The sequence below is a fragment of the Vombatus ursinus genome, unplaced genomic scaffold (genome assembly GCF_900497805.2).
Source record: "Vombatus ursinus unplaced genomic scaffold, bare-nosed wombat genome assembly UNPS02014786.1, whole genome shotgun sequence".
NCBI classification, from domain to species: domain Eukaryota; kingdom Metazoa; phylum Chordata; class Mammalia; order Diprotodontia; family Vombatidae; genus Vombatus; species Vombatus ursinus.
In genome coordinates this window covers 31370575-31383878 of record NW_020954564.1, presented here as the reverse complement: position 1 = coordinate 31383878, position 13304 = coordinate 31370575, and the positions used below count along the sequence as shown (strand labels likewise).

The 13304-nt window shown below is 43.0% G+C and overlaps 1 protein-coding gene across 1 annotated transcript in view; it reads left to right on the top strand.

Annotated features, from left to right (window-relative positions):
• Positions 1–13304, top strand: part of BPIFB6 (BPI fold containing family B member 6) — an 18218-nt gene extending 4914 nt beyond the window's left edge. The window contains exons 6-15 of the mRNA XM_027868017.1: positions 438–498; positions 926–1017; positions 3560–3736; positions 4150–4203; positions 5271–5441; positions 6705–6772; positions 7582–7627; positions 11217–11280; positions 12008–12084; positions 13272–13304. Coding sequence (XP_027723818.1) covers positions 438–498; positions 926–1017; positions 3560–3736; positions 4150–4203; positions 5271–5441; positions 6705–6772; positions 7582–7627; positions 11217–11280; positions 12008–12084; positions 13272–13304 — 843 coding nt within the window. The remainder of the gene's footprint in view (positions 1–437; positions 499–925; positions 1018–3559; positions 3737–4149; positions 4204–5270; positions 5442–6704; positions 6773–7581; positions 7628–11216; positions 11281–12007; positions 12085–13271) is intronic.

Here is a 13304-nt window from a genome sequence, read left to right as displayed (position 1 = left end):
TTGCATTCTAATAGTACAATGAAACATATAAAGGGGAGTGTTGGTCAGGGAAGGGAATTTTGGTTTAGGGAGTCACTGAGATTGTGAGTAGAGCCAGAAGGCAGTAAGTTGTGCCCCTTTCAGTAGCAATGCTAATATTAATTTGATTATTATTCTTAGAGGTGGAAAGCAGGGGTAGAAAGCAGGTGCAGAGCCAAAAAGGTGTTAGCATTGACCTATTACAATTCCTTCATCTTATAGAAGAGAAAACTGAAGGCCAAAGTGTGGAAAAGATGTTCCAAATCCTGGAGGATGTTAATATTAGAACCAGGCAGAGCAGCAGGTCCCTGGGCTTCTGGGGCAGGGCTCTGGGGTACTTGTGAACATCTGCCCACCACCTTTGGCCCATGACAGGGGATCTGACTGTTCTTTCTCTTGAGTTATTTTCTCTTTCTCAGATGTGTCCTGCAATAGATACAGTCCTTGAGTATGTGAACCAGAAGTGGACTCACCTCACGGGTATGTTGTTGTTGTTATTATTATTACTATTATTATTATTATTCAGCTGGGAAATGGAGTCATAGAATATTAGAGGTGGAAAGGATTTTGGGGGTCATTGATTTCAATTCTAGTTTTATAGAGGAACATGATGAGGTCTGAAGAATGAAAGTGACTTGCTTAAGGTCACATAGCAAGAGAGTCAGGACAAGAAGCTAGCTTTTGTGGATTGCTAATCTACAACTTTTTACCCTATGATGGGTCGTTTCCTGAACGAAGTGTTTCCACCTTTGAGGGCTGGTGGATTTTTTTCCCAATGATGGCCCCATCCCTGAACCAAATGGTGAAATTTGGACATCCTCAGGGCTATCTCTTATAAACCTAGTCAGTTCCCTACATCCCTTATTCAGGGCTCTCTGATGTTGTATTCTGTGTCTCTCTCCCACAGATCCGATGCCTGTGGGTGAGGCGGGAAGCATCAAGTACATCCTTACAGGCACCCCAACCACCACAGCAAGCTACATAGAAGTGGATTTCAGTGTAAGTGCTCAAGTGGGGCTGGGACCTTTCTAAGCTGGATAGATAGGACTCTGTGGCCAGAACCACAGCTGGGCACTAGTAGCTATGGAGGAGGAGAACAAAACTTTTTTGGCACGGGATAAATTAGTGGTTCATCCCCTATACTGGGCTGAATGTCTAACAGGCCTCGTTGGTAGCTTTTGGCTTTAAGAGATCACATTTCTACCTGTCATGTGTCAACCTCGGTGAGACTCAGAAATGATATGAGAAGTCTAGAGGGAAGGAGAGAGATGATCAGGGTTTCTTTTAGAACTGGGATTCTTAATCTTTTTTTATTTTTTTGGTCACGGCCCCCAGGGCAGTCTGGTGAGGCCTAGAGATTCCTTCTCAGAATGATGTTTTTAAACTCATAAAATAAAATAGAATCACAAAGGAAACTTTTAACATTGAAATTGTGGTTCTTAAAATATTAAAAAATGTTTATGGACCCCAAGTTAAAAGCCCTTGTTTTATAACAATCACTTTCATGGTAGTTCTGCCCTGGGATTGAATGAGAAAGGACTGAGGTCTTGGGCACCTAGAACTATTAAACCAAGTTGTTTGCTTCATCTATAAAATGAGGAAAATAGCTCACTCTCCACCTCACAGGGCTGTTGTAAGGACCAAATAGATTAGTGGAATAAAAAAATGAGTGATAGCTGTACAGAAATCATGAATATGATAATGATATGGTAGAATATGAGCTTCCTCCCCTCTTCTAATGCTTCTTCATGACATGAAAAGTGACACAGGACCCTCAAAAGCCATGTGACACTACAACATAATATCTACCAGCCAACTAGCAAGATCTCAAGCAGAGGGCCTCAGAGTACTTGCCGTCCAAGCACCAGCCCAGCAGAATCAGCCTACAGGGCAATGGATGATTTGGCCATAACAATTCTTGTGGCTTGACTGTCGGGTGCTAGAGGAGACTTGAGAAAAAAGGGATCAGTGTCAGTGAAGGAAATGTCCACATGGATGGAATCATGTGTCCCTGAAGTATTGATGCATGTAATATGACATAAATGAACAGGAAGCAGCATCCTATAATGAGTAGAGAGTCAAACTTGGAAATAAGAAGACCTGGGTTAGAATCTCACCTTATTATCTGTGTGATTCTAGGCCAGTCTGGGCCAGATACTCTTTAGATCTCAGTTTCCTTATCTACAGACTGAGTGGGCTAAACCTGATGACTTCTTCCAGCCCTAGATCTATTCTCCTATGATCTATGTTTCTATGATCCTACGGAGTCAGGAAGACTAGGTTCAAGTGCTATTCTTGATATGTATGGGCTATGTGATTCTGGGCAAGTCACCTAACTTTTCAGAGTCCAGACAACTCTCTAAGACCATTAGTTACAAAGCAGTTGCCGATCTGTTTTCTCAGTGTCTCCTCATGGAAGTTCCCCATACCAATGAAATCACAAGTTCAATCCAAAAAAAGAGAAAAATACATCAATAACCTATTAACATTAATGTTATGTTCCTCCTAGCTATCACACCTGTGATTTGGGGAATATTCATGTAATAATAACTTTAGATCTGGAAGGGATCTTAGAACATATAATGTCAGAACTGAGATGGACCTTATAGACCATCTAAGTGAACTTCCTCATGTCTTTTTTCTTTGGCTAGGCAATCAGGCTTAAGTGATTTGCCCAGTGTCGCACAGCTAATATGTGTCAAGTGTCTAAGGCTAGATTTGAACTCAGGTCCTCCTGACTCCAGGGCCAGTGCTCTATCCACTACGCCATCTAGCTGCCTCTTCCTCATTTCACAAATGGAGAAGCTGATGCCTGGGAAAGGAAGTGACTTGCCCAGGGTCACATAGTAATTCAGTGGTATAGCCACGACTAGAACCCATGTCTCTTGACTCCTAACCTAACACTCTTTCCACTGTGTCACACTGATTCTCGTGACAATGAAACAGCAAATTTGAGAGGGATGGATGAGATGATATGGAGGCAGTGAGGCTACAGAGTCCCAGGGCTTGGGTTTAATTCCTGGCTCTGCCTCTTACAATCTGTAAGTAATACCTACTACCTACTACCTAACTACCTTACTACCTGTATGCTCTTGGATAGGCCACTTGGCCTTGTGGGGCCTAGGTTTCTTTGACTGAAATGAGGGGTTCGGCAGAATGACCTCAAAGGTCCCTTCCACCTCCAAAGCTAAGATCTCTTGAATGTTATAATTTTAGTATTCAAAGACTTTCTAATGATTTGCTATTTAGCATCAGTTCAGTTATTTCACTTGTGCCTATCTCTTTATGAACCCATTTTGGGGTTTTCTTGGCAAAGACACTGGAGTGGTTTGCCATTTCTCTGAGGCAAACAGGGTTAAATTGCTTGTCTGAGACAAGATTTGAACCCAGGAAGAGGAGTCTTACTCACTCTAGGCTTGGCACTCTGCGCACTATAGCACCACCTAGCTGCCCTTAACATCAGTGTGTATAACTGAGAAACAAGAGTTAATTATTCTTGAGGCTGAATGAATGTCCATGTATTCCATGCCCAACTGTACAGCCTGTAGTCCAGCGAGAAGAGGGTGATACCATTGCTCTGCCTGAAGATGGAGCTGCTGTCACAGTCCCAGAAGACTACCCAGATGGTTCATCCCAGCTGGTGCTCTCTGCAGCATTCTTCACTGCTGAGTTCACCCTCCTACAGAAATCTTTTGATGTGGACATCAAAGGCAAAACTGTGAGTTACTTTCTACTCCCTCTCCATGATCCTGGCCCTACTCCTGGCCACATCCAGGAGGCTACTTTCCTTTCAGTCTAAAGGGTCTGGGGCGGGGCGGGGGAGGTAACCTTTAATTAAAGGATTTGTTCTGTAAAGCTTGGACTCAGTCAAAAGACCACATCCAAGGACCTAGTAGGCCACCTGAGACCTCAAGGCCACAGGTTCCCAACCCCGGTCTAGGGCCTTGTGGTCCGTGTCTCTTGGGGTTCCCTCCACCTTTAGTGACAGCCATTCCTTCTCCTGTTTGAGTTTTCTGAGGGCTGGGACCCTGGCTTCTTCATTTTTTTTTAATCTATCAGTGCTGAGTACAGTATTCATAGATGGTGTGTCATAAAGATTTGTCAAATTGGGATTTTGTTTTTGTTTTACAGATTGGCAAGCTTCCCCCACACATGACCAAAACACTATCTCGCTTTGTGCCTCGGGTGAGTCATTTTACCAGGCTCTGACTGCCTAGATTGGGCCAAATGGAAAAAAAAAATCAGTGCCCCCTTTCCCACAAAACTGGCTGAGGGAGGCCTTCATAGTTCACTTTTCTGTAAGTTTTCCAAAGCATTTTCCTGACCACAACTCCATGAGCTAAGTAGTACAGGCATTCTATAGATGAAGAGAGAGAGACCTAGAGAGGTCAGAGAACTATAGATTGAGAACTTGAAGGAACCTTAGTGGAACAGCTTACCCAGTCCTCTCATCTTACAGATGAGGAAAGTGAGAGTAAAATAGGTTAAATGACTTAAACATAGTAAATATCAGAGCTAAGATTTGAACCTGGTTTTTCTGACTTAAAAGCCATCCTTCTATCATGCCAAACTACCTCCTTTGTGCCTCTCCTCCCGCCTTGTGGAGGAGAGGGAAGGGGGCTGGTGAAGACATTTTATGCCTGAGATTAGATTTGAAATGCTATAAGCACATTCCCAGGGCCAAGCTGCCAAGAGAGTTGCCATAATGCAGAATCAGATGAAGTAAGATGAAAATCCTTTTGATAACATATTGTTAGTATGGGTGTTTTTTTTTATTTCTAGGAGATGTGAGGAGATTTTTTTTTTAAACCAGCAAGCTAAAAAATTTTAGGTGAAATATCACCCCAGCACACCGAATTTTTCTCAAATTCATTTATCACACTTGTTCTACCACCAGTCTATTGGTGTTGGACCAACAGATCAATAGCATTCTTTACTGGCCCTTTGGTCCAAGAGAAGGTAATGGTGCTAAGGGCATCAGAAGTGAACAGACTGTCACAATAGCAGCTTACTGTCTATGTCTTATTTGGAAAAGGTGGCTGGAGGTGGTTTTATAGAATGTGACTGTGGAAAAATAAGGGAAACATTTTCTCCATTTTCTGATGTCTGTGTACAAGGAGAAACAAAAAAAAATTTGAATGATACACTTCCTTTGTCCCATGTAAAAACAGTGATGAGGAATTTTCCTCCACTTCGAACAAGGCTGATAGCCACAGAGTTTGTCTTGAAGAGAGTATCTCCAATTCCTACAGGTTGGTAAGGCTTATCACAAATCAGTGCCTTTGATGACCCAAATCAGAATCAATAAGCCCCCCAAAGACATCATGAAGCCAGGCAAGAGCCAGCTGCACCTCCATGGCACAGTAGAGATGTTTGCTGTTCCTCACAAGTTGAGTCCTTCCTCAATGTTTGTTCTAGAAATTGTGAGTATTCAAGCCATTTCTCTTTCACTAACACGCCCTGTCTCTCTTTGTAACTGGTCAATTACTAGAGGTCAATTATTGGGCAATTGATGATATGATCTGATTTAAATTGTCTTAATGGCTCCATGTGAGACAACATGATTGGCACCTTCAGATATCTAAAAGACTCTCTCATAGAGAAGAGAGATTAGACTTGATCCACTTGGTCCTAGAAGGCAGAACTAGGATTAGCTGGTGGAAGTTATAAGGAGGCCGATTTTAACTTGATATTAGGAAGAACTTCCTAATCAACCTATCCAACAATGGAATGTTTGCCTTGGAAGTAGTGATCAGTTCCCCACCACCGGAGGTTTTTATGGAGATTCTGGATGACCCCTTATGGGGGAAGTTGTAGAGAAGACAGAAAAGGGATATAGATATTGGATGAGATGTCCTCAGAGGCCCCTGTCCAGGGGACTGGAGATTTGATGAGTGGGCAACCAGACTGAGTTGGCCATGGTATAGACAGAGTTCAGGAGAGATAAAGATCACTCTATCATTTGAAAAATATTTAGAAACTACCTAGAATTGTGCTAGTTGCTTTGCAGGGCAAAAGGAACCATAGAGATGGAATCCTTAACTGGTGAGATCATGGGGCTGAGGGTATGGGGATTTGGAAAATGAATGATGATCTTACTTGATCTTGGACTTGAACAGACAAAGAGCAGGAAATGGTTGGGTTGGATGGTTTCTAAAGTCCCTTCTAACTCTGATGTTCTATAAATCTATGATTTGAATTCATCTTTATTGACAGGACCCAGGCAAACCATATTGTATGTTTCCTATCCCTCTCCCAAACATTTTTAACCTTGTTTCATTGATTAAAATGAACATTCTAGACTATTTTGTAGGGATTGAGCAGTTGGAGAAAATTAGCTTAGTAGAAATGGGAAGTAGCAGAAATGGGAAGGAAGGGCCCTGGAGACTGATAAGAAAGGTGTGACAAAATGAACAAATTGTGTGCATATGGGCCTTGGGTCTTTGTTAGCTCTAGCTGAAGAGTCACCTCCCTCCTTCCCACTTGCTGCCTCCCCATATCTTTGCTCCTGGTGGAAACTGGGAGGGGGGAGATCTTGAAGTATATGCACTTACCTGAAGGCTGGTTCTGTCTATTGGAGTTGAGAGTCAAGGAGAAAGGCATGCTTGAGCATATATCAGAAAGGGTTAACATGTTTGAAAAGTGCCATGCTCTTGGACTGACTTACTATTCTTTGCCACGGGTAGCACGTCAGCCTGGACATTCAATACTCATTGAGTGAAGACAAGGTGCATATGGCCACATCCATGAACAAGTAAGTGGGGATCATTCACTCTGGGGCAAGACCATCCTCTTTGGCAAATATGCACAAGGACAAATGTTACAAGTAGCTGCATGACACTCACCCATGACATACCCCCAGAACACATTTGTCTGTGAAATGTATAATATTCACTCACTCAAAGAACACACTATTACTTGATATACTAGGCATATGGATATGCCCTCATATGTTACTTGACACAAGTGAAATGAACACACAAGACACTCTGGAGGCTGTATATATATGTAATATACATTCACCCAAGCTATACATGAAATATACACATGATATACATGAAGTGCATGATATATAGCTTATGGTCACATATGCCACACTCAGATATAATGTTACACTGAGGTATACACACACACAATGTTGCTGCACAGGGGAAAGAAAATGAGACCTTAATAAAAAGAATTAGCACCGAGCATCCTGGGTAGGTTAAACCGATTCTACCCTAGTTATTCGTGGTGGGAGGTGGGGAGACACACTCAGGAAGAAGAGAAGATGCAAATCTTTGCCCCTGAAGAGCAAATGGCCTCATGGCCATGGCTGTAGAGTGTGTGGTTATAGGAGGATCTAAAACAGAAAGCTATCAGCCTTGGTATCTCTCTAGTTCAGGCTTCTTGTTAGCAAGAGCCCTCCCAGACTGAACCTAGGCCCTTTTGGGGGCCCTGGAATTGGTCTTCACAACCTCCTGCCATGTTTTAGCCTTTTTTTCTGAAACAGATGTCCCTGTTTCCCAGGCTGCCCAAATCTCCCTTTCCTACCTCTAACTGGCTTCTCTTTCTTCTTTGCAGATTGCTGGACCTTTCTGTGGTGTCTTCTTCCATTGGATCCTTTAAGGTAAATGCACAAAAATTCCATCTTATCTTACTTTATATGGGGGAGGTGATGTGCTATGATGGAGAGCATATTGGAATTGGAGTGAGGAGTATTCAAATCTTGCTTCTAATACCAGCTTAGGTGACTATGAACGAATCACTCAATTTCTCTGTACAATGAGGATAATCCTGACAGTAGCATCTAATTTGTGGGGTTGTGAGACTCCAATGATATAATGTATTTAAAACACTTTGCAAATGTTCAAACTTTTATTATTATTGGATACCATGTAGCCATGAGAAACCCATAGGGATAACTTTGTTCTAACTTGGTTAATGAAAAGAAGGGTCCTGAAAGTAGAAACAGTAACTAAGTAGTAGTGGGGATAGGTTTTCATGAAGCCATCTGCACTCTTCCTTAAGTCCCCTGACCCGCTCCTGTACACATGCCTAGGACCTTATAAACAATGATACATGTTTATGAGTTGCCTGGGAATAGAATCTGTGGGGGACCTTAATTCTTCCTGGGTTATTACCTGTAAGTAGTAAAAAATAGGAGGTGACAGGGCGGCTGTTAGACTAGAGCCAACCTGGTACAGTCTAAAGTTGGATATCAGCAGTGCTGAATTCCCTTAATCAATCTGAGCACTTTATAACAGTTCCCTCCTCTGGTTCCCTCCTCTTCATAGACTCATGGATTTCTTATGAGATGTCCCCCTTTTCCCAGTAGCACATAGATGACACTTAGTTCCCTGGACCCAGACTCAAATGGCCTCTTGTCTGAGGAGACAGAAGTCTTTGTACAAATTGTTCAATAGTGGGTAGTGAATTTCCCATGTTCCCTAGTCCAGTGAATATCCTGACCATGGAACAAATCTGACATGTTTTTATTTTAAAATTTTGCATTATCTCATGTTTTATATCACCTTAATTTTCTTTCATACACATACACACCCACCCACCCACCCACACACACACACACACATTTCCTCTTCCTTTTCCTCCTCCTCTTCCAATCACAGTCATTCCTTATAACACAGACTAAAAAAAAGAGAAAAGAAATCAATTCATCAAAACTTATCAATGCATCAACTGAGTTTGACAGTGCCTAGTATAGTTCTTGGCATAAAGTAGGTACTTAATCAATGCTTGACTTGATTTGACAACGTGCAGCATTCCACATCCCATAGTTGCTCACCTTTACAAAGAAGAGAAAGAATTACATTCTTCTGTTTCTTTTTCAGGGTCAAATTTGGTCATTATAATTACATAGCATATGGTTTCAATGTTTTTCCTTCCATTTACACTCTTGTCATTGTATGTATTGTTTTCCTGCTTTGGCTCATTTCGTTTTGCGTTGGTTTCTGCCGACATGCTTGATAGAACAATAACCTGCTGTGCCAAAGCAGAGACAAGTGGTCAGACTAGACCACTAGATCAGGTCTAGTCAGGTGCTAGTGAACTCTATTGACTCCCTGCTGTCATCAGGAAAGGAAGGGTTGGGTTGTGAATCAGCTGCATGCCAACAGCACTTCCCATTTTTCTCTGTGTTCAACATCCTTGAGGCTATTTTCTTTCTTTCTTTTTTTCTTTGGTGGAGGGCAAGAGAGGGATAAGATAAAATAGTTGGGAAACAATGGGCACAAAACCTTGACTTCCTTAGCACTGAGTACCTGGGCTTCGTGAACTAATGACATTAGTGACCAGCTCTTATTACCATGGCTAGCACTCTTTGTTTGCGGGCAAAGGCAGAAATCTGTAGCCTATTCTTGTCTCAAAACACTGACCTACTGGTGGTTTTATGCATCCAGGACTGTTTGCAGGGACTTCTAACTCCTAGTCAATCAACTAATCAACATTTATTAAACACTTACTATGTGCCAGGCACTGTGCTAAGAGCTGAGTAGACAAAAAGAGTCAAAAGATAGTCCTGCCCTCAAGGACCTTACAATCTAATGAGAGAGATGATATGCAAACAAATATATACAAAGCAAGTTATATGCAGGATAAATAGGAAATAATTAACAGAGGTAAGGCACTAGAATTAAGATGGGTTGGGGAAGGCTTGTAGTAAAAGATGGGATTTTAGTTGGGACTTAAAGAAAGCTAGAGAGGTCAGTAGGTAGAGTAGAGAAGGGAGAACATTCTGGATATGCAAATAGGACCCCACTCTCCAGGACACACTGGAGACAGGATGACCCTACCCCAAACCAGTGGCTGAGCACTTATTTCACCAGAGAAGAAGGAACAAGTTCTCCCAACCATCCCCTCTCCCTTTCTCTCCCTCAGCAGCCCTAGCAGCTTCAGGTCACCATACAAATGTCAATTTGTTCCCTAAGATGGTAGGACCTTGCCAAACCCTTACTATGTCAAACAAGAGGGTCCTTCCCCTCCATCTTCTGAGAAGGTTAGCATGCCAAGACAATGGGTAATAACCAGCAGTAGATGTGATCCTCTTACTCCTTGACAGCTTTTTGGAAGAGATATCTACCTACTGGCTGGTGGGAGATGCTATCCTCAGCACAGATGGCATCCAGGGGTGGATGAGCCAAGTTTGTGCTTGCTAGTGTAAGGGAGATATTCCCAACTCCTCAACCCCAGTGAATGGAACTAATAAAATGCTCAGGCAAAGAGGCATTCTCCCTGATAAAGGAGTCAGGTTGTGAATCAGAGATTCTTAACATTTCTTATTTCATGGACCCCGTTAGCTGTCTCATAAAACCTACAGCCTTCTTCTCAGAACAATGGTTTTATATGCATAAAATAAAATACATAAGATTTTTTAAATACATAGGATTATAAGAAAACCAATTATTTTGAAATATAGTCTTTAAAATATTAAAAAAAAAAACCAAATTGTCAGACCTCCGGTTAAAGATTTCTGGTGTAGAGGATCCTGTTAGTTACATTAACTGGGTTTGTGGAGTATGGAGCATTCCTCTAACATTAGCATGCATAGCCATGGCAGTACTCAAAGTGGTAACTGCTCCTGGTACAGTGGACAAAACACTGGAGATGCAGTCAGCAGACCTGGGTCTGAATGCTGGCTCTGGCCCATACTACCTATGTGACCTTGGGCAGGGCTCTTTGGGCCTTAGTTTCCTCTTCCGTAAAACAAGGAGATTGGACAAAATGACCTCTAAGGGACCCTTTCTGTGCTGAATCTGTGATACTTTGTTTTTACGAACCTCATGTCAGCTCAGGCAAACAAAGGTAAGCCCTAGTTGCTGAAAGGAGGCTTCCTGTGGAGGGGAACACCTTCTTGCAAAGCCCCAGGACCCCAGAGCAGTGCAGCCTTGCCCTAGTTTTCAGTTTTCCAAAAGGTCTCAGGGCCCTGTCATATTCAGAGAGCCTTCACCTTCTTCCTCCCAGGGCTCAATCCAATCAAGGTCTCTGTTCTATTACCTTCTGCGATTGGGTATCTAGAATGAAGGCCAGACTGTATCTCCATCCTTTGTATGGGGGTATGGCCAATAGAAAATGGCGAAGGGTCCCAGGTTTCCTATCTATAAAATGAGAGTTTCACTAAGTGATTTCTAAGATCACTTGTCCCTCTGACATTTTATTTTCAAAGTCATAGTTTTCTGATACCCTATGTTTGTTTCTTGCAGGAGAAAAAGCTGAAAAAATTTTTAACTAGTTTACTCCAAGAGGCTTATGTACCAGCCATCAATGGTGAGGGCCGAAGGGCATTTTGCTTTTCCCATGGGGCAGCTGATTAATGTTGGTGGTGAGAGGGCAGAAAGGGACCCTGGGCAGTGGAGATGTTACTGTGGTCAAAGGTCTTGCCTGTTCATTGTCTTTGAATGTGCCAAGATGAGTACGGGTGGGAGCAATGATAAGCTCCTGGGGAAACAAGTCTTAGTCTTAGCACCTTAAACATCACACCCAGAGACAACAACAGCAGCAAGAACTCTGGACTGGAATTCAGGAGCCTGGATTAGTCAGGATACATAAGACTGTGTGACCTTGGCATGACCTAAATCTTCTAAAACCTCAACTTCCCCATATGCAAAATGGGGGTAATAATCCTCATCCTGCCTACATCATAATGTTGTCATGAGAAAAATGCTTTGCAAGGTATTATGGTATAGTGGTTAGAGTATTGGAGTTGGAGTCAGGAAGATATGGGTTCAAATCCTGTCTCAGATACTTGCTAGTGGCATGATCTTGGTCAAATTACTTAAACTGTCTGGGTCTCAGTTTCCTCATCTGTAAAATGGAGGATTGGATGACCTCTGAGTTTCCTTCCAGTTCAAAATTGTATATTTTAGGAGCTTTAAATGCTATAGAAATGTTGAATCTCCTTGACTTCAGCCCATACCCTAAGATGACTCTCCTTTTCTCCCTAATTCATTCCTAGTTTTGGCCCCTGCTGAAAGTATCCTCTTGACTTTTTCAGGTGTGCTCGAAGTTGGGTTCCCCCTACCAGACTTCCTGGGCATGAAGTATGCCCAATCAGAGCTGGCCATTGTGGAGGTATGCGTCAAGGCTCTCTCTGCTTCCTGTCTGCCTTATCTCTAAAGTTGGGAGGGGGAGAGCTAAGAGGACTGGACTGACACAAAGGAAAGGCAGGTTTCAAATTCCTTTCCCCTCCCCACCACACTGTAACCCCTTCCCAGACTAAAGAGCAGCCTTTTGCCTAGGGAATGAAGCACCACCTAGGAATCAGGCCTAGCTTGAAGTCCTAGCTTTGGTTGTTTGACTTTGGGGAAGTCACATTCCTTCTTGATGCCTCTCTGGCTTTTCCTCTGATGGCCAAGGGGCCTGAAGTCTTTCCACAACTCCATACTGTCTCCCTGAATCAGAGTGAACCAGAGGGGATATCTATGTTTGGCTAAGGCACTGATTAAAAACACCATGGATAATCCTGGTCCCAGAAATCTCAGTGGTCCCCTCTTTCTGTGCTTCTAGTTCACACATTGCTTTGTGCAAAGGAGCCAGGTCAGGTATTATTATTCTCACTTTTTTTTTCAGAGAAGATATTGAAGCTTCATAGAAAGAAAACCTAAGGTCACACAGCAGGTTAGAGACAGAGCCAGGAGCAGAAATATGAAAGTAGCCTTTAGAGGAGGCCCACAGACACTGCGATAAATCTCAGGGTTGCTTATGCATGTGACTGAGCCCCTAGGCTCTGGTTCTTTGTTTCGTAGGGAATAGGTCTAAATGAAATCCTAAGAGGGCAGGGAAAGATTGTGGGTTGGTTGCTCTAGAAACAGACTGCCTAATTGAACAGAAACCTTCGTCTTTGTACACCCTTCCTCTTTTCTTAGTGGATTGTGGTGTCCAGCTTGGACATCTGCCATCGAGCCAACCAGGCCATTCCCAGAGGCTGGGGCAGAGGGGTGTGTGTGTGTGTGTGTGTGTGTGTGTGTGTGTGTGTGTGTGTGCGTGTGCGTGTGTGTGCCCGTGACTCAACTCCTCTGTTTATTACAGGATGCCCTGGGGCAGATGGTAGGAGTCCAGGCCCTTCTTATTCCCTTCTTCCACTCTGTCCCCAGGACCCCAAAAGCAAGGCTCCATTGCTTTCTTGAGCACAGGTCCCACAGCAGGTGGCAGGTCCTCTAGTGAGTGGAATGAAGCCCATCCCAAGCACCCATCTCCACAGAAATTTAGGCAAAGAGGCCTTTCTTACTTGAGGTTCTATGTCTTCTCTTTTCTGTCAGAATGCCCTGGTGGTGGACCTGCGGACATCCTAG